This window comes from Phyllobates terribilis, unplaced genomic scaffold (assembly GCF_046119375.1).
Source record: "Phyllobates terribilis strain yellow unplaced genomic scaffold, ASM4611937v1 Scaffold_1__5_contigs__length_1240528914, whole genome shotgun sequence".
Lineage (NCBI taxonomy): Eukaryota > Metazoa > Chordata > Amphibia > Anura > Dendrobatidae > Phyllobates > Phyllobates terribilis.
The window spans coordinates 537,268,073-537,293,057 of record NW_027362761.1 but is presented as its reverse complement, the minus strand read 5'-3'; the positions used below and the strand labels follow the sequence as shown (position 1 = coordinate 537,293,057).

General features: G+C 45.6%; 1 protein-coding gene across 2 annotated transcripts; it reads right to left on the bottom strand.

Annotated features, from left to right (window-relative positions):
* Positions 1–524: 524 nt before the first annotated feature.
* On the bottom strand, positions 525–18,489 carry LOC141168720 (uncharacterized). Of its 2 annotated transcripts, XM_073655072.1 has the most exons (5): positions 18,339–18,489; positions 4,461–5,291; positions 3,864–3,923; positions 3,729–3,791; positions 528–2,537 (listed from the first exon to the last, which is right to left on the bottom strand). In XM_073655072.1, exons 2-4 carry the CDS (start codon positions 5,287–5,289, stop codon positions 3,733–3,735), a joined length of 948 nt encoding a protein of 315 aa, XP_073511173.1. In that variant the 5' UTR covers positions 5,290–5,291; positions 18,339–18,489; the 3' UTR covers positions 528–2,537; positions 3,729–3,732. The 2 variants fall into 2 exon arrangements, with proteins under 2 accessions (XP_073511174.1, XP_073511173.1); XM_073655073.1 differs by lacking the exon at positions 3,864–3,923 and having other exon boundaries at positions 525–2,537.
* Between the last annotated feature and the right edge of the window lie 6,496 nt (positions 18,490–24,985).

Sequence of the window (24,985 nt, the reverse complement as noted above, 5' to 3'; positions counted from 1 at the left end):
AAAATCTGATGCCTACTAGGATTGTTGGACTGGGGTGGCAAAGGCCCACCAGTAACATTGACTTGGGGGGCCCACTGTTCAGCTTCATGCAATTATTATATTACCCTCTTTCACAAATTTACTTCTGCTTCTATATAAAAATAAACTAGTTAGTTTGTTGAATGAATGATGAGATCCTGCTTTTGTCTGTATATAGTGAATTAATCTATTTGCCAACTACTGCTCATGTTGGGGGTAGGTGGCTTACAATTGCATAGGGGCCCACCGAAGGATTCTCCAGTTCTCCTGTGGGCCAGTCCAGTGCACTATTTTTCCGAGGACAGTATGTGCTGAACATACCATTTATTTGGGAACCTTACACCACTATCTGGACAATGCATTTACTATTTATTCTTGTGTTATTATTCAGTCTAACAATATACAGGGTGGTCCAAAAGTAGGTGGCCAGAAAATAATAACATTTATTTTGATTTATATATAAAATTATATTTACTAACACAAGCATAACATTGACAATTAAATTTTATTCTGAACAATAATACAAAAGCCCTTAAATGTTATCAACGCAGGTGCTCAAACTGTTTTCCATTATAATTTGCACAGCTTTGAAGTCGCCTCTTACGCTTCGACAAACTTTTTTGCACAAGTCTCTTTGGGTCTTAATTTCTTGAAATGAATCTCTTATGTCATTTTTCAAATCACTGACACTTTTTTGGTTTTTGACTATAAACTTTGTGAGGAATGATAAGTGGAAATCTGATTGGCTGCTAAGGGCAACTGAGACAGTTTCACTTTACACCATGTTTGATAAATCTCCCCCTTCATAACCTTATTGGCACTCTATTGTTTGATATTTAGTTGGGACTGTACCTTCAATACAGTTTTATGGCACTTTACCAGGCTGTGACTCATTTTGACACTATATGGCATTTCTAATTAGAGAGTTACAGAGTTAATTTAATGTTTTGTTTCATCTTATTTGTCATAAGCGCACCATTCTCCAGCCTCCTGGCTTCCTGGTTTCTGGGGGGGTGGGCACTGCTGCATGATTGACAGTTCTAGCCAGCAGCATTGTGGTGCAGCAGAACCAAACTGTGAGTGCTCTAATGCTGCAATATGAGGCAGCTTTGCTTCTGCAGCAATGGAAGCACAATGTGACTGAGGCTGGACGGGATTGCGAGCTAACAGTGCACTCATCCGATCCCGGCCAGTATCAGTGCAGTGCTTACAAGCTCAGCATCAAAGCTTGTAAGCATTGCTCAGGTTCTGACACCGCTTCCAAATAGCAGCCGATGGAAGCGGTACCTGTATTACATCCATTCTTTCAACGCGCCCATTGAGTTTAGTGAACGTCTATGATGAAAAAAATTATAGATTAGGCTACTGCATGCTGCGATTTTTCCCACAAAACATTCATGTTAATTACGCCATTGAGGTGCATTGGCCCGTATGTTATATGTTTTACAGACATCTCTCGAACGTAGAATAAGCTTGTCTGAATGAGTGATAAACTTTTCAACTCCTCCATATTTTGGACTCAGTCCTCCAGATTTTGGTTGACAAATACTGATGCAAAATATTGCCATGTGAAGTAGGCTGACTGTATACTCTGGCCCAGACATAATAAGACTAACTAAGATATTGTATGCAATGTAAGCCTATGGGAAAGGATGACATGCGCTAATGATGGAAAAAATCCAACAATGTTAGATTAAATTAGTTTATTTCAGAAAGCATGTTAAAGTCCCATCCCTCTTGTTACACTGAACATGGCTCCCATACCGCATGCAAGCTTGTACTGTGAAGTATTGGGGCAATATAACACACTGAAGCTCTAGCCTTCAAGGGAGTCTATAAGCACAAAATGACTTTTCAAACCAAGGAAAGGAGCTCGGTGCACCATTGGCGTGGCCAAGTAGTTCAGCGCACCTACTTGTTTACCATCTATCTACTCCCAACTCTTCCTTGATTGACAGATCAGGCTGTAGAGGAACCTGAGGATGAGAGAGATGGAAAACAAGTAGGTGGGAAGGTGCACCTGAAATGGTTGGCCACGTCAAGGGTGCACCACTTATCCGGGCTTGGTTTGAACAGCGATTGGGGTTGAGCTGTAATACCTCACACACAAGTAAACTTTTGGAAAAAAGCAGCCATGTTTCTCTAATGTTGGACATCCTCTTTAATCTAAAAGGTTTCCCCTAGTCAGACTCAACTAATTAATTCATTATAACTTGACAGAGAAATTCCTGAGTTTTATTTCAAAAAGTTCAAGTCAAAAGAAAAAGGCAAATCTTACACCCGACATGAAAAGAATGAAAGAGTTTAGTCCCTGAGAAGGACCATATAGAAATCATAAACTGCTGTTGAGACTCCACGTATTAAGACCATTGTACAGGAGGACGACTCTGCCGAGTGACATCCGATATTCATACAAAAAGTTTCCTTCTCTGATTTTGGTCTGACATCAAAGACTTTGGGATCCTCAGAAGATTTTGATAATTCAATTCCAGCTTTAATAGAATCACCCATAGAAGAATCTGGAACAGGAGAATGATATAAGTCATCTAATGCTCTTCCCAGAATCACAGTCTTTAACGGATCATAGACCGAACAATCTTAAAATAGATTTCCACCACCTTGATGTTGATGATCTATCCCAGATGAAAGGAGTTCCGATGCTCGGCACACCCACTAATTAGCTGTTATCAGCACTGGCAAATGGCGAATGTAAAGAGGGTATGAAGCTGAACATCACAGCTCTGTACACTGCTTAGTGACTGCAGTTGATCCTATTATGGGGACCCAATGGCAAAGTCTCCAAAAAATCATTAGAACAGGTCTTCCCCTTTTCCTCCTGACCGCATAACTTCAGTAACAATGAGTAGAAACGGGACCGGTCATCAATTTTATACCCCCCCCAAAAAAAATATCAATCTATCTATTTATATGGTCATTCTGAACATATATGCTAATGAGGCGAGTGGACCTATGCATGCCAAGTGCATGCATCAGTCTTCTTCATTACTCTCCACCTGAAGCCAAGGAGAAGAAGGTAGAAGTGGGCAGGAAGTAATGAAGAAGACTGATGCACAAGCTTTGCATTGGTCCATCCCCAATGAACTTCCTGCCTCATTAGTATGGAATTTCCCAGCACTACAGTAACACTTTGGAGCCATTACTTAGGTCCACATGGGCATTTGAGACTCACATTTGTGGCGTTCACTGCAGGCTTACCTATTTATATATGGCTTTAATGTCTATACAGCTTGTTTGATATTCTCATATTATATATTATTGCTCCTACCCTGTGCATCCTTTGAACATTTGATCAGATTGCACGTGTTTTCTTATATTCCCCTGCCTGTTTGTACAATTTTTTATTAATGAAGTTTTCTATATTTCTAAATACCGCAATGGACTTTTTGTATTGTCAGTTTAGGCTTTTTTGCCTCTCTCTCCTGTATCAGGTGCAGGATAGGGTTGTTTTTATTGGCCCGGTAGACTTTTAGTAAATGGTCAGTATTTTACATTTTAGACATACAGTAAGTGGACACAGCAATAAACCACTGCCCATGCTTTTTGAAGATTTACTGCATTCCTGAAAGATTGGGGTGTCAATGGAATTTTTTGAAGTTCTACCTGATAAGTCTACCTGACAAAAGGACCATACAATGGACCGCATCAATGAATAGACCAAAGTCATCCTATGCTTGCAGGTCATTGATTACCTTATTACTGACTCTCTGGTGACTTCTGTGGCTCCTCACTGGTTGGAGCATCACCGACAGGTTCTAAGATTATAAGAAATGGTCGTTATTGTGAAGTTCCCAATTAATACAATATCCCAAACAGCAAAGCACTACCTTCATTCTCAGCACTAGCCACCACCTCAGCTGGCTCTCCAGAAGACTCAACATTCACATCTATATGAAATTCAAGAAAAAAGTAAGCATCACTATGTTATAAGGGGACTCGTGCGCAGAAAACAATCCATTAGCTCACTCAATCGTAACCAGGTGTTAAACACACAATCTACTCCTCTTAAAGGTTTTTTTTATCTTAGAAACCTATTAAACCCTAGTTTTGTACACTCAACTATGGAATTCTGAGAAAGGTCTAACATCTAGGTGTCATTTGTGGCTAGAATTGAGAGTGGTTACAAAGAGTGACTCTTGCTCTGGAGGACCTTTCCTGTCATACATTACACAGACAACCTAAAAAATGTAGTGGACAATGTGTAATTCTTCATTTCCCCTGTGGTGACGCTGCAGAAAATTAGAACAACAGATTATAGCTGATTGCTGGTGGTCCCAGCAATGTTATGATTAAAAGGAGCTTTCCAACAAGCACGGATTGTCCAAAGTGAAGAATCTTTTCAATAGAACCACTCATAAATTCTTCTGGTAATATAAGAAGACAAGTGCATGGCTTCTTGTCACAACCCTGTATATCAGACTTACCAGGTGATTGTACTTCATTTTCTACTGATGGTGCATTATTTTCAGCTGATGGGGCATCAGTCTCTGTGGCTGTAGCTTCAATGGCCTCTGATGGGGCATTCTTCTCTTCAGCTGGAGGATCACTCTCTGCAGATGATGCCTCAGATGACACAGATGAAGCCTCACTTTCTGCAGCTGGAGCCTCACTTTCTGCAGCTGGAGCCTCACTTTCTGCAGCTGCATCCTCACTTTCTGCAGCTGGAGCCTCACTTTCTGCAGCTGGAGCCTCACTTTCTGCAGCTGGAGCCTCACTTTCTGCAGCTGCATCCTCACTTTCTGCAGCTGGAGCCTCACGTTCTGCAGCTGGAGCCTCAGTGGCTACCGATGCAGCCTCATTTTCCGTAGCAGGAACCTCAGAGTCCTTGGCTGGAGCCTCATTCTCCACAGGTGAAGCTTCACTGTCTACTGCTGGAGCCTCATTCTCTATACTAGCAGGCTCATCGGCCACTGGAGGAACCTCACCCTGTTTGGGTGGGGCCTCGTTTTCTACAGATGGAGGCTCATCAGCCACAGATGAAGCATCAGTGTCTTTGGATGAAGCTTCATTCTTTGCAGATGGAGGCTCTTCAGCCACAGATTGAGCTTCAGTGTCCACTGGTGGAGCCTCACTCTCTGCATTTTCAGCTACAGTGACGTCTGATTCAGCTACATTTTCATTTTCTGTAGGAGAAGATTTACTGTCCTCTGCAGGGACATCAGTTTTCACTGATACATCCTTCTCAGGGAATGATGCTTCAGCCTCTGAAGACACGGCTGGTAGAGCCTCAACTTCTGCATCCACACTGGACATTTCTGAAAAAGGAAAAAAGAGAAGTAAAACTGATATTATCAATATTTCTTCTATTTATTCATATGCTAATGGATTTAAAAATGATAATTCCAGACCGTTCTCCATGATCACATGGTTACATACATTACAAAAGCGAACAGGTCCATCAAGTTGAATCTTTCTCGATCAATAATATATTCTCTTGATTTTTTGTAACCCTCAATACCATGTGTTGTGAGAAAAAGAAGCCAGACACTTTTTAAATGACAATACAGTATCTGACATTACTACCTGGGATGTAGCTATAGAGGGTAAAAGGCTTGCAGTCACACTCAGGGCCTGGAGCATAGTGAGACCCTAAAGATCTTTTTGGCCCATATGAAAAAAACAGTGATAGTTGGGGAACATTGTCATCGGTTTTACATTAGAGCTCATAATCTTCAAGTTACACCACAAGTACTACCTTTTCCAATTGGCCATTACACAGTTTGACAACTGTAACTGTAAAGAACCCTTTCCCATTTAACTGCCGGAATCCTCTTTCCTTCACATGTAATGAATGTCCCCTGGTCCTTTACAAGGTCATTGGAATCAATAAATCATGTGCCAGTCCTTTGCATTGACCACACGTAGTGATTAGTGTTGAGCGAGCACTAAAATGCTCGGGTGGTCGAAGCTCGGGCCGAGCTTGCCGTGATACTCGGGTGCTCGACCCGAGCAACGAGCCCAATGCCGCTATGGGAGACCCGAGCATTTTTGCGGCGGCACCCCCGGCAGTCTGTAGAAAGCCTAAAAAGTGCCTAAAACGATAGAGACAGTGCTCAAATGACATGGGGACAGCATGGGCATCGCCCCAGGAAGCATTTCTGACCCCCAGGTCACTGCTGTCAACAACGTGGTCAGATGTATTAAGCCACTTTTACGGGCTCACAATAAAACGTTCAAAAACGAAACTGAAACGGTTTTCCTGTGAAATATGTTAAGGAACTTCCTTTCCAGGGTAAAGACTTGTATATAAGGTAAAATAAAGAACCAAAAACAAAAATACTCCTCCACACCTTGGGCTATGTTCACAAGTAGCATTTTTCATGCGTTTTTGCACTTTTGTATTGCTTTCAACCGTGACACATGCATTCACCGGGAAATGTCATTTTAACATTTTACAATCTTATCTGGCCATGTGCTGTGTGACACAAGCATACAGTGCTAAAAAGACATGGGAACAGCATGGGGAAGACCCCTGGAAGCATCTCTGACACCCAAGTCACTGCCTAAAAGTGTGCCCATCAGAAATGATCCTTTCCGCATCAGAAGATGCAGACTTGCAACTATCCCCGTGCAAGTCCTTGTCCCAGGGCAGTGTTCAATTGTACCTCCCCCATTCCTTGCAATGTAAGCGTAAGTGTGCAACCTGCCACCCACCCACCCCCGGGCTGCAATACCATACTGCTAGCTTGCTTGCACTTGAAATGGGGCCTTTTAGTTTGGAGGAGGCCGAAGCTGGCCACTACCTCATGGCTGCTTCGGCAGCGTGGTATCCATACTCAGTCCATACACGGTCCCGAGCTGCCTGGGGGCGGCCAGGTGTCCATAAACGGTCCCCAGCCACCCCTATTTCTCCTTGCAACATCCCCCCCACACACTTTTCTTAGCACGGCCTGCTTTAGGGCAGCATTGGACGAGCCCACCAGAGAACCAGACTCCTCCGGTGGGCCCTGGCTTCTCCATCAGGGGAGTTGAGAGTGCCAAGGTGAGGAGCATGATGATGATAGAAGTTAGCATCTGCTTTGTTTTCTTGGAATGCAAACGTAAGTGTGCAACCTGCCACCCACCCACCTCCAGGCTGCAATACTGCTAGCTTGCTTGCACTTGAAATTGGGCCTTTTAGGCATGTGGAGGCAGACGCCGGCCACCATGTCATGGCTGCATCAGTGGCCTGGTATCCATACTCAGTCCCCAGCCGCCCGGTGGCTGGGTGTCCATACTCGGTCCCCAGCCGCCCCGCGGCCGGGTGTCCATAAACGGTCCCCAGCCGCCCCTATTTCTCCTTGGAACTTCCCCCCACACTTTTCTTAGCACGGCCTGCTTTAGGGCAGCATTGGACGAGCCTACCAGAGAACCAGACTCCTCCGGTGGGCCCTGGCTTCTCCATCAGGGGAGTTGAGAGTGCCATGGTGAGGAGCATGATGATGATGATAGAAGTTAGCATCTGCTTTGTTTTCTTGGAATGCAAGCGTAAGTGTGCAACCTGCCACCCACCCCCAGGCTGCAATACCATACTGCTAGCTTGCTTACACTTGAAATTGGGCCTTTTAGGCATGTGGAGGCAGACGCCGGCTACCATGTCATGGCTGCGTCGGCGGCCTGGTATCCATACTCAATCCCCAGCCGCCCGGTAGCCGGGTGTCCACCCTCGGTCTCCAGCCGCCAGGGGGCGGCCGGGTGTCCATACTCGGTCCCCAGCCGCCACGCGGCCGGGTGTCCACACAGACGTGGATTACAGCATTCTAAAAACCTTCTACCCATTATTGGGGAGTGGGTTTCCCTTAGTGTTCGCCTATGCATTGAAAAGCAAAAGCAGACTAAAATTAGGAGGAAATGCAATGCCTGTTGGAAGAATGGTGGAGTTCGCAGTGATATAAAAAGACAATATCAATGCCCCTTGAAAAAGTGGTGGAGGTCGCAGTAGCTTAAAAAGACGGTTTTAATGCCCCTTGGAAGAGACGTGGAGGTAGCAGTAGCTTAACAAGACGGTTTTAATGCCCTTTAGAAGAGACATGGTGGTCGCAGTAGCTTAACAAGATGGTTTTAATGCCCCTTGGAAAAGTGGTGGAGGTCTCAGTTGCTTAACAAGATGGTTTAAATGCCCCTTGGAAGAGACATGGAGGTCGCAGTAGCTTAACAAGATGGTTTTAAAGCCCCTTGGAAGAGACGTGGAGGTTGCAGTAGCTTAACAAGACGGTTTTAATGCCCCTTGGAAAAGTGGTGGAGGTCTCAGTTGCTTAACAAGATGGTTTAAATGCCCCTTGGAAGAGACATGGAGGTCGCAGTAGCTTAACAAGATGGTTTTAAAGCCCCTTGGAAGAGATGTGGAGGTCGCAGTAGCTTAACAAGACGGTTTTAATGCCCCTTGGAAGAGACGTGGAGGTTGCAGTAGCTTAACAAGACAGTTTTAATGCCCCTTGGAAGAGACGTGGAGGTCGCAGTAGCTTAACAAGATGGTTTTAATGCCCCTTGGAAGAGACGTGGAGGTTGCAGTAGCTTAACAAGACGGTTTTAATGCCCCTTGGAAGAGACGTGGAGGTCGCAGTAGCTTAACAAGACGGTTTTAATGCCCCTTGGAAGAGACGCAGAGGTCGCAGTAGCTTAACAAGATGGCTTAAATGCCCCTTGGAAGAGACGTGGAGGTTGCAGTAGCTTAACAAGACGGTTTTAATGCCCCTTGGAAAAGTGGTGGAGGTTGCAGTAGCTTAACAAGACGGTTTTAATGCCCCTTGGAAGAGACGTGGAGGTTGCAATAGCTTAACAAGACGGTTTTAATGCCCCTTGGAAGAGACGTGGAGGTTGCAGTAGCTTAACAAGACGGTTTAAATGCTCCTTGGAAGAGACGTGGAGGTCGCAGTAGCTTAACAAGACGGTTTTAATGCCCCTTGGAAGAGACGTGGAGGTTGCAGTAGCTTAACAAGACGTTTTAAATGCCCCTTGGAAAAATGGTGGAGGTCGCAGTAGCTTAACAAGACGATTTTAATGTCCCTTACAAGAGCCATGCAGTACAGCATATTAAAAACATTATTCCCATTACTGGGGAGTGGGTCTCCCATAGTCTTTGCCTATGCCTTCCAAGCAAAAGGTGGCAAAAATTAGGAAGGAGAAGAGCAAAATACAGCCGAAATGAGGAAGCGTACACCCATGTGTGGGTGTGAAGCGGTGCATGGGAATACACCTCCCGAAATAACACAGTGGATTTGACTTTATTACTCTGCTGTCATTTGGTGGTGATGAGAAGTCTGGCCCAATCCAGCCCTTGTTCATTTTGATAAGGGTCAGCTTGTCAGCATTGTCAGTTGACAGGCGAGTGCGCTTATCAGTTATAATTCCCCCAGCGGCACTAAAAGCACGCTCTTATAACACGCTAGCGGCAGGGCAGGCCAGGACCTCGAAGGCGTACAGAGCGAGTTCATTCCAAGTATCCAGCTTGGATACCCAATAATTAAAAGGCACAGAGGAATCACGGAGGATGCTGGTATGGTCGGCAAGGTACTCTCTCACCATCTTTTGAAACTTTCCACTCCTTGTGAGAGTACTCAGCGCCTCAGGGCCTGTAAGCTGGGCGGGTCTCAGAAAACTGTCCCAGAATGTTGGCAGTATTCCCCTGCCTCTGCTGGATTGGAGTTGCGTCTCTCTTGCCTGTATGCCTTGGTTGGTCAATGAACTGTGACCTCTGCCGCTAGCATGTTCAGATGGGAATTTTTTTAACAGTTCTGCAGCACGGGCCTTCTGGTACTGCCACATTTTTGTAGACCTCTCCACCTCAGGAAGAAGAGAGTGAAAGTTGTCCTTGTAGCGGGGGTCTAAAAGTGTCACCAACCAGTAATGACTGTCACCCAATATTTTGACAACGCGAGGGTCACGGTTAAGGCAGCGTAACAGTCAGCCATGCGTGCCAGACTGGTAAGGGGCAAAACTTCCGTGTCCTCACCAAGATGATGACTGACCATGCTCTCCTCCTCCTCCTCCTCCCCCCTGTCCTCAGGCCACCCACGCTGAACCGACTGTATGACAGTTGTACAGGTACTACCGTCTACAGCGCATGATACCAGCTCCTGTTCTTCCTCCTCCTCCTCCTCCTCTCCCTCATTGTCCCCCAATGCACATTGGGATGAGATGAGGCTGGGCTGTGTGTAATCGCCCGCTACGGCTTCTTGATCCATCTCATCATACTCTGGCTTCAATGCCTCCTCTTTAATTCTCTGCAGAGAGCGTTGCAAAAGACAGACAAGTGGGATGCTGACGCTAATGATGGCGTCATCACCAATCACCATCTTGGTGGACTCCTCAAAGTTTGTCAGGATGGTACATATGTCAGACATCCAGGTCCACTCCTGAGGTCTTATGTGTGGATTCTGACCTAAATATTGATGGCCTTGTTGCAGCTGGTACTCCACAACTGCTCTCTTCTGCTCACAAATCCTTTGCAACATGTGGAGGGTAGAGTTCCAACGTGTGGGGACATCACACACCAGTCGGTGTGCCGGAAGCTGCAAACGCTGCTGCAACACAGCAAGGGCGGTGGAAGCTGTAGCCGACTTGTAAAAATGAGCTGACAGGCGGCGTACTTTGACGAGCAGATCTGGCAACTCGGGGTACGATTTAAGAAACCACTGAACCACGAGGTTAAGCACATGAGCCAGGCATGGTACGTGTGTGATCTCGCCTCGCCTCAGAGCCGCCACCAGGTTACGGCCATTGTCACACACAACCATGCCTGGATGTAGGTTCAGTGGTCTCAGCCACAGATCTGCCTGCTCTTTCACAGCTGTCCACAACTCACTGTTATGTTCTGCTACCAGAGCTAAGGAAAGAGAGGAGATCTGTCCCTACGATAGAACTCAGCTTAATCCCTACGATGTAACAGGGAACCTGATCCTGCGATCAGACCTGCTAAAGTCCTAAGCTAGTCTGTACGGAGACCTATAGATGTGGGGAAGGAATCCCTACAAGTACTAAGGACTGGGAGGAATATGGGACACCTCCTAACAGAAATAGTAGCAGACAGACGAACAAACAAAATATATAGAACATAGAGGTCAGTAGACCAAGCAAACTAACAGAGCAAGACACAGAGCACAGGCTAGCTAGAAAGTAGATATACAATGAAGTCCAGCAAAGCCAGAAGGGCGGAGCAGGATTAAATAGGCCAACAAGGTCATGTGACCAGCAAAGGAAAAAAGACCTAAGAGCAAGGTTCTAACACTCACAAGCAGTGGAGGTTTATCACCTAAGCTTATGAGTTTCAGCACAGCCTGTTGCCGCTTGGCGGAGGCAGTACTGCAGTGCTTCCAGCTTGTAACTGATGTGGTGATATCTGAGATGGAGGCTGAACATGAGGAGGAGGAGGAGGATGATGCGTACATGGAGCTGTACACTGTGGGGGCAACTCTGACTGACATAGGGCCTGCAATCCTCGGTGTGGGGAGGATGTGTTCCATCCCAAGGTCCAACTGGGTCCCGGCTTCCACTATGTTTACCCAGTGTGCCGTCAGGGAGATGTACCGTCCCTGGCCACAAGCACTTGTCCACGTGTCCGTTGTCAGGTGGACTCTCCCAGTAACTGCGTTGCTGAGGGCACGGCAGATGTTTTGGGACACGTGCTTGTGTTGTGCGGGGATGGCACACCGGGCAAAATAGTGTCGGCTGGGAACCGAGTTCCGAGGGACGGCCACCGCCATAAGGTTGCAGAAGGATTCCGTCTCCACCAGCCTAAAGAGCAGCATTTCCAACGCAAACAGTCGTGAAATGTGCGAATTTAGGACTGTGGCCTGTGGAGCGTTGGCTTCGAATTTGCGCTTTCGTTCTAAGGTCTGGGATATGGACAACTGAACGCTGTGGTGGGACGTGGATGTGGACGTTGATGCTGTTTCTTGAGAAACTGCCATAACAAGTGAAGACTGAGAGGAGGGGGCATATTTGCATGCAGTATGGACAGGGGATTGCCTTGCACGCACAACAGGGGGTTCTATTACACGCACAACAGCGGAAGAAGCAGTGGTGACACCAGCTGACACTGGTCATGGACCCTGGGGTTCACCCCACAAAGTCGGGTGCTTTGCTGCCATGTGCATGATCATGCTGGTGGTGGTCAGGCTGGTAGTTTTGTCACCCTTGCTGATGCTGGCATGGCAGGTGGTACAAATGGCATTTTTGGGGTTATCAGCAGAGTCTTTAAAAAAATTCCTGACTCTGGAAGACCTACCGGTTGTACTGGCAACGTCCCTCGTGTTGGCGTTACGGGGAACGGTTGCCCGCCTTCTGTCTGCGGCCACCACACTGCTTCTTGGGGTACTCTGCCTCCCCCCCCCCGTGTGCTGCTGGCTTTGCTCTGCGTGTCCTCCTGCCACCTCATCCACCACCTCCTCCTCTTCCACTTGCGCACCACAATCCTCCTCCTCACTTCATGGCAATTGTGTCTCGTCATCGTCCACCTCCTGTGACAAATTGCCAGCGTCGACTTCCTCTGGCCATGGCTGTTCAAATATTTGGGCATCGCTACATGGGATCTCCTCTTCCACCACTTCAAGTGGAGCAGGCGAGGGGCACAAATATGGAAATGGACCAGTGAACAGCTCTTCAGAGTGTCCAAGTGTGGGATCAGTTGCTGTCTGACGACACTCGGCATGGTGGGAGGAAGGAGCATCAGGGTGAGGAGGAGTATGCGTTCGAGACTCACGGCTACTAAAACTTGACCGTGTGGAAGACAGACCGGAGGTGGTGGTGCCCAGGTAACTGGAAGTATTATCTGCTATCCAATTAATAACTTGTTCAAACTGATCAGTTCGCAATAGTGGTCTTGTTGTTGTGTGCTTCCCTAGTAATTCGGTCAAGAACTGGGAGTGAGAAGATGTGGCTGTTGGTTGTGGCACATTTTCACCTTAGCCACGGCCCCATCCTCTACACGCACCATCACCAGAACGTCCAGTTCCACGTCCCTTGCCACACGCCTTGCCCATTGTAAATGAAGTAAAATAGCTTACACTCGCACTATCAATGGAAAAAAGGTAATAAAAAGGAGATTAGAACCGTGGAAGAGGAAAACCACAGTTCTATTTTTCTGGCCTACACCAGAATCTTTCAAATAGATATATTTGTGTCTGAACAATCAGGGAGACAATATTACTGTTTTTCTTTACGGAAAAAATACCAAAAGCTGGATAATACAGAGAATTGACCCGTGGAACTGCAAAACCACAGTTATATTTTTCTGGCCTACACCAGAATCTTTCAAACAGATATATTTGTGTCTGAACATTCAGGGAGACACTATTACTGTTTTTTTTTACGGCCAAAAATGCCAAAAAAGGATAATACAGAGATTTGACCTGTGGGACTGCAAAACCACAGTTATACTTTTCTGGCCTACACCAGAATCTTTCAGACAGATATATTTGTGTCTGAACAATCAGGGAGACACTATTACTGTTTTTTTTTACGGCAAAAAATGCCAAAAAAAGGATAATACAGAGATTTGACCTGTGGAACTGCAAAACCACAGTTATACTTTTCTGGCCTACACCAGAATCTTTCAAACAGATATATTTGTGTCTGAACAATCAGGGAGACACTATTACTGTCTTTCTTTATGGAAAAAATACCAAAAGCTGGATAATACAGAGATTTGACCTGTGGAACTGCAAAACCACAGTTATATTTTTCTAGCCTACACCAGAATCTTTTAAACAGATATATTTGTGTCTGACCAGTCAGGGAGACACTATTACTGTTTTTTTTATGGCAAAAAATGCCAAAAAAAGGATAATACAGAGATTTGACCAGTGGAACTGCAAAACCACAGTTATTTTTCTGACCTACACCAGACTCTTTTAAACATATTGGTGTCTGAACAGTCACAGACACGCTGAATTTTTTTTTTTTGAGGTGGGGGGAATACCAAAAGGTTAATAAGACGCGTATTTGGACAGTCTGACTGAGGAAAAAAAAAATACAGGATTTAGATAAAAAAAAAGGATTTTTCCTGGCCCCTGAGACCGGGGAATAAGTCTAGCAATTTGACAGCAGGAGCACACAGGACTGTAATGCAGTGTTTGCTGTTATAACCTCTGCGTCTCTTATACAGCCTGCCTGCCTGCCTTCCTGATATCTGGGATGGATATTAGTCCTGAGAAGGACTGTTTGTTTGATTTAGCAGGCTTTAGAGACCCTACACTACCTATTTCGCAGTATAAATCTCTCCCTAGGTCAGCAGCACTCTCCCTACACTGTCTGATCCGGAGCGACTGTGTCCAAGATGGCGGTGCCTGGTTTTAAATACTCGATGTGATGCTGTGCAGCCAGCCAATCACTGTAATGCCCACAAACAACATGGCTGCTGCATTACAGTGACTGGCTGGCAATCCCTGCATGTTCATTGGCTCTGTAAAGAGCACCAAACGTGCAGGGCGGAGACCCGAGCTCCCGCCCGAGTAACCCGGAAATGCTCGGAGCGCTCCGAACATCCCGAGTAGTGAGATGCTCGGGCGAGTACCGAGCAGTGTCGACCATGCTCCCTCAACACTAGTAGTGATACATGTAAATTAAATTATTTTTTTCCAAAATGCACAAAAAGACTTTAAAAACTTCTCATTATAGAAAAGACCTTCCATGCCATGTAATAATCTAGTTGCAGCCTTTGAACTGACTCTAGCTTTGCATTATTCTTTTTAGAATGTGGAGCCCAAAACTGGATCCCATATTCTAGATGTGGCCTCACCAGTGATTTATAAAAGGTTAACAATACGTTGGGATCACAGTATTTTACATCTATTTTTATATACCCCAAAATCCTGTTTACTTTTGCAGCTGCTGCCTGATATTGAGTACTGCTGCTCAGCTTACTTGTAACCAGAATACCAAAGTTCTTCTCCTGTTCTGTTCTGTCCCGAATATATTTCCATTTAATATATATGCATCAATAAATTTCTGTGTACACTGTGCATAGGCAGAAAGCTGCCAATCAGTGGTGGGGGCATGGTTACAGAGCTCATGAATATTGAGGAGTACATTGCAGCAGGTTTAGCAGCAGTCCTACTTAATAGTTTACTAGTGATAATCTCCTGCTTATAAAACTGTGATTTTATCAAAACTACAGCAAGCAGTCCAGTAAGTGACACATTGCTGGAATCAGAGTCTCTGTCTTTACATTATTCTGCGCTCAAATTAAATGACAAAAACGCTGTTGACAGATTCCCTTTAATCTCCAGCTGGAGAGAATTTCTTTGAAGCATGAAACTTTATATGCTGCTTACAATATTCAGAGTTCAGACCCTGCAGCAGTAAAAGTGCACACGCTACATTATCAAGAGCAAATTCAGGTCAGTGCTGCAGGGGCTGGAGGTCAACCACGTGAGCAAAGTTTTGACATTTTTTCTTTCCGCATGAAAATCAGTTGTCAGGATTTCCTAACTGCAGCATTCTTGATCTAGCACCTATTTGTGAAAACATCCCCCATAGGCTTTAATGAGGAAAATTGCAGCATGAAATAACATAGTAAAAATAGAAAAAATGGGATTGATACATAAACCCAATGTTATAGCAAAATATTATTTGTTGTGTTATTTCGAAAAGTTATATCAAATGGTGCTGTGAGCAGATATAGGTAGACTCTTGGGAGAAAATGGGAAAGATTATCCTACTGCTGCCCCACCCTTTCCATGACAAGCATGTTTATCCAGATCCTAATGGACCCCAAGCACTGTGATCCCAGATACCTGTCTGCCTGTATCTGTGCTGTTACACAGGACTGTAAGGTGGTTGGTTTAAGTTATGGGGGAGCCAGCCCACTCTGTTTTTATAAGACGAGAAGGTGAGCCCCTTTAAATATATGTTATAGGATGTAGTGTCTCTAGGTGGTAGTAGAGGGATAACAGAAATGTGCAGGTGTAAACAATTAGTTCAAGAACTTTACTCACAAGAAGGCAATAAGCTTGATGGTTTCAAAGGTTTCACGTTAGGCAACAAGTTGATTTTAACAGAGATAGAAGTTATTTTTGACAATAAGTGTTCAGTCCTCAATAAAACTTCCATCACTTTTCAATAGTCTCGTGGTCCCTCTCTCAGCAGCACAGCACACAGTCACAATCCTTGTCACACACCTCTCTTTAGCAGCAATATCCTGCAGTAGTTTGGCTGGCACTGTGCACACTCTGGTGGCCTACTTTTAACAGTTAACACTTTAAAGTTCCCCACAAAAGCACCAATCTCCTAGCTGTCTCTGGCACGGCACTCCACTTAATAGGGTTGTCAAGGTTTGGGGCGGCTCAAGTCTGCAGTCACCCTGTATGACTGTAGACTTGTGAATCCTCACACCACGTACAATGCTCGCTGTAAGGATTCTCCAATGCTGGCAGTGTGCGGGGCAGTCATGTGACTGCAAGTATACGATTTGTATACTTTCGGCCACATTCCGGCTAGACGTGTCTGGCTTTGATCTAATCACATAAAGTGGATGCAGACTTGAACCCCAAGTCTGGACAATCCCTTTAACACTCAAGCATCAGTTTTCAGATTCCTCTGGTAAGGCTTTCCTCTCTCCACTCAGGCAGATAACCCCTTGTCCCTCACAAGCAGATGTACTCTTCACAGAAAGAAAAAGCTTCCCCCTAATGTGGCAATTAATCCACTCCAGTCGGTACTCTGTTATGCAGGTGTTCTGGTCTCCTTTACCTATGACTTTGCTCACATGCTACATAGAATCATAGAATGTTACAGTTGGAAGGGACCTCCAGGATCATCATGTCCACCCCCTGCTCAATGCATTTCATGCTGGAGCTTTTATTTTGCTCCACTTTGGACCTAATTAAGTACCTTAATAGTGATTGCTTACTCACTCCCACTTGCTAGCTAACTAAGACGTGGATGTTTTTCTGCAACACAACCTCCCCCTTCCATTTCCACGTGTGTCTGACCACTACTGGTGAGAAGAAATTTCATTGTAGGCTCTCAGGAACACTAACAGGCGGTATGACTATGCTTGTGGCATTGATCTCGCGCTGACCCTTGATGCAGCAATTAAAGTGAACATTAACCTTTTAAAGGACACAGTGTAAAATCCTCACCCTTAATTGGCAGTACATAACAAACCTAAACAGCTACTCAGCAACACCCTACACAAAGTGATTAATGACCGGTGGCGTATCTCCATATTATTACTAGATACACGTCACTCACCAGCATCTATCATGCGGTATTTCACACATTCAGGTCGCACATCACAGAACATAATGAATGGCATAATACACATATGGGTGAAAGAATTATAGCGTAACTTACCTAACCAGGTAATATCCCTATTGCCCCAGGGTCCAGGATACAACTGAAGAGTCCTTTTTTGTAAGAATGTTAGAGAGTTATCACTGTATTATGTGTGGTGTTACATAGGACTGCTAGTAACATATATTACTTTATGTGTACTCAGAGACATAGCACTGTGTTATGTGGCGGTTGCATGGGACTGCATTTAACATCTACTTCATTAACTGTACTCAGTTATAACTTATATCTGGGGTTACATAGGAATGCAGGTCACTACATTATCTGTACTCAGAAAGTTATCACTGTGTTGTCTCTGGTGTTACATAGGACTGCAGGTCACATCTATTGCATTATCTGTACTCAGAATTATCACTGTGTTATCTGTGGTGTTACATAGGACTGCAGATAACATCCAATACATTATCTACATTAGGAGAGTTATCACTGTGTTATCTCTGGTGTTACATAGGACTGCAAGTAATTACATTATTTGTACTCAGAAAGTTATCACTGTGTTGTTACATAGGACTGCAGATAACATCTAATACATTATCTACATTAGAAGAGTTATCACTGTGTTATTGCTGGTGTTGCATAGGACTGCAGATGACATCTACTACATTATCTGTACTCAGTGATGTATCACTGTATAATCTGTGGTTTTACATAGGACTGCAAGTGACATCTATTACATTATATGTACTCAGAGAGTTATCACTGTACTATCTCTGGTGTTACATAGGACTTCATGAGACTACTACTTTATCTGTACTCAGAAAGTTTTCACTGTTATTTGTGGTGTTACATAGGACTGCAGATAACATGTATCAAAAGCAAAATTCAGCTATGCTACATTAAATAATATATTTAAATATGAAATATGTAAATGATAATTTAGTTTAATGAGCGAGTTCTTGGATTTTCCCTAATATTACATCAGTGATACGTTGTCACACTGGACAGTCCGGAGATGAATGTGGACATGCATACATTCTCTATAAACTCCCCAGCTCTGTTTTTCCCCCATTTCCATCATTCGCACTTACCTCGTATGACTCGGTAACTGCTCTGCGGGGAGAGGATAATGTCCGCACAGTCAGTAAGGTCGTACACTGGAAGGAGGGCTGTGCACGAGGCATCATATAGCTGGGTGTGTCAGGAGAGCCACTGCCCTGGTTAGAATGCCTCGGGAATGAAATGGTTAAAAGGGAACAGTTCCTTCATGTCAGAATCTGAACTTCAGATACTGAAGATATAAAAACTTTCTGAGTGGTAATATGAGCCATAGAGAACTACACACTGCATTCCCCACATTATAAGGTGGTGTATCTAAGACTGTCATATGTGATACTGGGATACCCATTATAATTAGAATATCATCAAAAAGTTACATTATTTCAGTTCTTCAATACAAAAAGTGAAACTCATATAATATATAGAGTCATTACACACAGAGTGATCTATTTCAAGTGTTTATTTCTGTTAATGTTGATGATTATGGCTTACAGCCAATGAAAACACAAAAGTCACTATCTCAGTAAATTAGAATACTTTATAGTAACAGCTTGAAAACGGTTTTTAAAATCCGAAATGTACGTTCAGTAAATGCCCTCATTACTTGGTCGGGCCTCCTTTTGCATCAATTACTGCATCAATGTGGCGTGGCATGGAGGCGATCAGCCTGTGGCACTGCTGAGGTGTTATGGAAGCCCAGGTTGCTTTGATAGCAGCCTTCAGCTTGTCTCCATTGTTGGCTCTGGGGTCTCTCATCTTCCGCTTGACAATACCCCATAGATTCTCTACAATAGATTCTCTATGGGGTTAAGATCAGGAGAGTTTGCTGGACAATCAAGCACAGTGATACTGTTGTGTGTAAGCCAGGTATTGGTACTTTTGGCAGTGTGGACAGGGGCCAAGTCCTGCTGGAGAATGCCATTTCCATCTCCAAAAAGCTTGTCGGCAGAGGGAAGCATGAAGTGCTCTAAAATCTCCTGGTAGACGGCTGCGCTGACTTTGGTCTTGATAAAACACAGTGGACCTACACCAGCAGATGGCATGGCTCCCCAAACCATCACTGATTGTGGAAACTTCACACTAGACCTCCAGCAGCTTGGATTGTGGCCTCTCCACTCTTCCTCCAGACTCTGGGACCTTGATGTCCAAATGAAATGCAAAATTTACTTTCATTTGAAAAGTACACCGTGGACCACTGAGCAGCAGTCCAGGTCTTTTTCTCCTTGGCCCAGGTAAGACACTTCTGGCGTTGTCTATTGGTCATGAGGGGCTTGACACAAGGAATGCGACACTTGTAGCCCATGTCCTGGATACGTCTGTGTGTGGTGGCTCTTGAAGCAATGACTCCAGCAGCAGTCCACTCCTTGTGAATCTCCCCCAAATTTTTGAATGGCCTTTTCTTAACAATTCTTTCAAGGCTGCGGTTATCCCGGTTGCTTGTGCACCTTTTTATACCACACTTTTTCCTTCCACTCAACTTTCCACTTTGATATGCTTGGATATAGCACTCTGTGAACATCCAGCTTCTTTAGCAATGACCTTTTGTGGCTTACCCTCCTTGTGGAGTGTGTCAATGACTGCCTTCTGGACATCTGTCAAGTCAGCAGTCTTCCCCATGATTGTGGAGCCTACTGAAACAGACGAAGGGACCTTTTTAAATGCTTAGGAAGTCTTTGCAGGTGTTTTTTGTTAATTATTCTAATTTACTGAGATTTATTTGTATAGTAAATTGCAGCCGAATATGTTTTCCTGTAGTTTAAAAAATCTCCTATGGAAGCCAGGGGAGAACCATACAATTTATTGTTTTTTATAAAATTTATAATTCTAAATCATACTGCTCCTGTTACTCAGCATGTAAGTATAATAAAATATATTATTATATTAAGTATATTTAATAAGTATAGCTGTATCTTGATCAACAGCTCTCCTCACACAATATGATGCCCCCACAGCCCCCCATGCAAAGAATGTGGCATCTATATGCCCTCATAAATAGCATGATGCCACTACCCCCATACCAAGTATGATTCCCAAAAGCTCACACACACATAGAATGATGCCCACAGCTTGATACACACAGTATCATTCCTCTACAAACCCCACACACTATGATTCACCTACAGCCCCCCCACACACAATCTAATGCCCCCACAGTACTTCATACAATATGATGCCTCCACACAAATATTATGTCCCCACAGTCCACACAGAAGTATGATGCCCCCAGACAGTATTATGTCACCACAGCTCCTCACACTATATTGTGGCCCCCAAACAGTATTATGTCTCCTAAGCCCCTCACACAGTATGATTGTGTGTCACCCAGGGGGAATATAGGGGACTCGGTACCCGGGCCTTTTACCTTGTTTAGGAGGTCACGGCAGTCGGCTCCCGGGCCCGTACTCTGGGTCTCTCTTTAAAAAGGGGTTTTAGTGTACAGTTTGTCTCGTGACGCCACCTGTGGTTTCCGGTAATGGTTACCAGCACTGCTGCAGACCTCCGGGGGGGTGATGGGATGGCAGCTGGGATGTTTCTGCTCCCCACAGGCGGAGCGGGGCCCCGGGGCAGTGTAGGTGCAAATGGTGGTGATGCTGGGGCTTGCAGTGCAGGAGAGATGGCGCAGCAGGAGTAACTGACAGAGACAGGGGATTCACTTCAGTACCTTTACTGGTGCGGATGTCAGGTACGGTCCAGGGTACTCGGTAGGAAGGTTGCACTTCAGGACTTCTCCCCAGTGAGCGGGTATAAGGCCTCCTGGTCCGTGTCTCCCTCTCTCTAAGCTCCTGGCGAGCCTGCAACTGGGCCTAGCTTCTGTGTCGTGCTGTTCCTTCACCTGTCGCTTGGTAGTAGGACCTTTTCCTGGCAACCACTATCCTTGGATGTCGGGGCCTTCATGGTTCCTAGTCCTGTCAAGGGTTTACTTCAGGTCGACCAGGGACTTGTAGTCCTCCTGGTATGCCGGTGATCCCTACTGGGTATAAAGGACCCTGTAGGCGCGGACCCGGTGTCCGGTTTGTGTCTTGGGGTGAGCCTATGATGCTCCTCTGCCCCCTCAACTCCTCTCTCCTCTCCTCCTTGCCTCCAGCCACACTCGGGGCCCTCAATACAGCAGCAGACGTGCTGCATCTTCACTGCTCTCAGTGGCTGCACACTCTCTGACTAAACAACTAACTGAACAACCTGGCTCCACCCTTCAAATATATATCCCCATCAGGGCTCCCTCTGGTGGTATGAGGTGGAAGGGTGGAGGTGTCTGCATGTAATGAGGGCCTCTTGTGGAGAAGTCCATCCATGTGGTACCTGTGAACAGCAGGGTGCCACATCCCCCCCTAGTACAATTCAGTACTCCTGGACTGAAGCATTTTGTAACAGGTTACAACAATAACAATAGTTATAATAATAACAACAATAACAATAATAAAGTTACAGTAAGTCCCGTAACCTGGTGTCCATTTCACCGATGAAAGTGCAAAATGAGTAACCTGATGGACCCACCTGAAAACCCTCAACGTAGGCCCTTGGTGTGGCTACAGGGCATAAGTGATCCAAGTGTTGGACCACGTCTTCGGCCACGCCAAACGGGTTTTTGTTCAGTGGTCAAATAAGGGGGCACTTTTGATGAGTGCAACTATTTACAAGGACAGTTTTTGGCTGCTCACAGTCCTCAGCCTACAAGTCTCTGTACCCTGATGGGTAACTACAGGCACACATTAATTTCAGTTTACACAATAAACAATAGGCAATACCCAACTGGGTAACTATTTATAATGTAGGCACTTTGTGTTTATTCCCTAAACCTGGCAGGGATTTGTCCTTGTGTGCTGCGTGTGGACCTTCGTAGCACTGGGGTGATACTGGTGTCTGTGCATGCACTCTCTGCTAACCTATCAGGTGTACGTGCTGGTAGATTATAAAACTGCCTCAATCTCTCTATGGAACTGGCAAGTGCACTGATTACTGGGCCTTCAGGCTCTGCTTCAACGGGTGTTCCTCCTCTGACTGGGGACTCTTCCTGTTCCTGAGCAGGTTCTTCTAGGGCGCTCACAGGTTCTTCTTGTGGGTGATAGAAGTGTATTGCTGGTATAATAACTGCTCCATCAAGTTGAGGCCAGTCCAAAGGGAAATCTCCTAGAACTGTGTGAAGCACATCTTCCTTGGGTTCTTCCGGTGCTATAGGAGGTACTTCTTCCTCTGTTGTCTTTAGTAGACCTGGGCACACTTTCAAGTGGTCTCTTGAGACTATTGCGGTTGTCTTACCTCCATCCTTACTAATCAGGCAGGTTTTACTGTTGTCAAATCTGGAATTTAGCACAGTGTAGGGCTCTCTTTCCCACTAGTCATCGAGCTTGTGACCTCTTCTTTTTCGCTTTAGCACGATCTCTCCAGGTGCCAAAGGTTCTGCTGGTGCATGTTTGTTATACTGCTCTTCCAGTCTTTCCCTCACCTTGTTTAGACTGTCTTCGACACAGGCCTGTACCTTCCTGTACTGCTCTTGCCGACTTGTGTCCCAGTGTTCAGCGAACGTATCTGCAGCAGGTTCTACCACTCCGAGCTCCAGGTCCATGGGCAATTTTCCAGGTCTTGCTCTCATAAGGTACGCTGGGGTACAATTAGTAGAACTCACGGGTATGTGGTTATACAGGTCCACTAGGTCAGGTAGTTTTTCTGGCCACTGGTTCCTTTCTTCCAAGGGTAGGGTTTTCAACAGGTCTATAACGATGTTGTTCATTTTCTCGCACATACCGTTGGTCTGCGGATGATATGGCGTAGTCCGGATCTTCTTGCATCCATACAGGTGGCAGAATTCCTTGAATAGCTCAGTTTCGAAAGCAGGGCCTTGATCTGTGAGCACCTTTTCTGGATATCAATGGGGTCTGCAGAAGTAGGCTTGGAACGTCCTTGCTGCAGTTTCTGCTGTCAGGTCCTTGACAGGGGCTACCACCAAGAACTGGGAATAGTGATCTACCATGGTCAGTGCATAGGAATAACCTGATCTGCAGGGTGACAGCTTGACGTGATCCAGAGCGACAATCTCCAGGGGTTGGGTTGTTTTGATGGACTGCAAGGGTGCTTTCTGGCTGCCGTAGTCTTTTCTTCTAAGGCTACAGGGCCCACAATTCCGGCACCACCTCTCTATGGAACTCCGCATTCCAACCCAATAGAATCGGTCCTTCAACAAGGTTTCCAGCTTCTTCCAGCCAAAGTGACCTGCTTGATCGTGGTAGGCCTCCAACACCATCTGGATATCCGTCCTGGGTACCACAATCTGCCACACCATTTCATGGGTCTTGGGGTTGACATACCTTCTGCACAGCTTCTCTCTGTAGATGAACAGCCGGCTTCTCTCATTCCACAGGTGTTTGGCTTGTGGAGGAGCATCCTTCTCCAGGTGAGAACCTTCTTGGGTTATCAGTCTTTTGATGAGGCTGACAACCGAGTCACTGTCCTGGGTCTCCTTCCAGCTGTGATGAGGTAGAGGGTTTGGCGTCCTACCATGACATCTTCTGGAGGCGTGCTGCTCGTGGACCATTCCATTTCTGTGGAAAGCAGGTAGTTCAATTTCTTCGAGATCATCCACTTCATCCTCGGTGTCTGACTGGTGGGGCATTCTCGACAAGGCATCAGCATTGGTATTCTTGTGACCTGTCCAGTACTTGATTGTGAACAGATAATTCGACAGTCTGGCCACCCAACGCTGTTCCGTGGCTCCCAACCTGGCTTTTTCCAGGTGTGTCAAGGGATTATTGTCAGTAAAGGCTGTGAATTTAGTTGAGGCTAGGTAATTCTTGAATCTTTCAGTGATAGCCCAGACCAAGGCCAGGAACTCCAGCTTGAAGGAACTGTAATTCTATGGGTTCCTCTCAGTAGGGTGAAGCTTCCCACTGGCATAGGCAATTACCTTCTCTCTGCCATTTTGCTTTTGGGACAACACAGCTCCCAGTCCCTCGTTGCTGGCGTCGGTATACAACAGGAAAGGCTGGCTGTAGTCAGGGTAAGCCAGGATTTCTTCACCAGTTAGGACTTCCTTCATTACTGCAAAGGATTCAGCCTGTTCCTTACCCCACTTGAATGGGGGATTTTTACCTCTCTTGGACTGTCCTACCAGGAGATCTTGTAAAGGTGCTGCCTTTTTGGTGTAATCCTTTATGAACTTCCTGTAGTACCTGACCAGTCCCAGAAACTGACGTACTTCCTTGATGTTTTTCGGTTCAGGCCACTTCTGGATGGCAGTGACCTTCTCCGGGTCTGGTGCTACTCCCTCTGAGCTGACTACGTGTCCCAGGTACTGAACCTTCTGCTTGAGCAAGTGGCATTTAGAAGGCTTTAGTTTCATCCCATACCGGGACAATGCTTCAAATACCTCTGCCAGGTGCTTCAGATGGTCTTCATATGTCCTCGAGTACACGATAACGTCATCCAGGTACAGCAGCACTGTCTCAAAGTTCCGGTGTCCTAAGCAACACTCCATCAGCCTCTGGAACGTCCCAGGGGCGTTGCAGAGCCCAAACGGCATACTGTTGAACTCGCATAATCCCATCGGGGTGGTGAAGGCTGTCTTCTCCCGGTCTTCCTCAGCAACAGAGACTTGCCAGTACCCGCTAGTGAGATCCAATGTAGAGAAGTAATTGGCAGATTTTAGTGCAGCCAGGGATTCCTCTATACGGGGCATAGGGTATGC

What these genes read in the sequence shown, in the direction of transcription:
- LOC141168720 (XM_073655072.1), bottom strand. Translation starts at nt 5,289, where the DNA reads ATGTCCAGTGTGGATGCAGAAGTTGAGGCTCTACCAGCCGTGTCTTCA. An exon ending in AAATGAAGTACAATCACCTG is followed by an intron (nt 3,924 to 4,460) that starts GTAAGTCTGATA and finishes AATTTCATATAG; the next exon opens with ATGTGAATGTTGAGTCTTCT. An exon ending in GGCTAGTGCTGAGAATGAAG is followed by an intron (nt 3,792 to 3,863) that starts GTAGTGCTTTGC and finishes TTATAATCTTAG; the next exon opens with AACCTGTCGGTGATGCTCCA.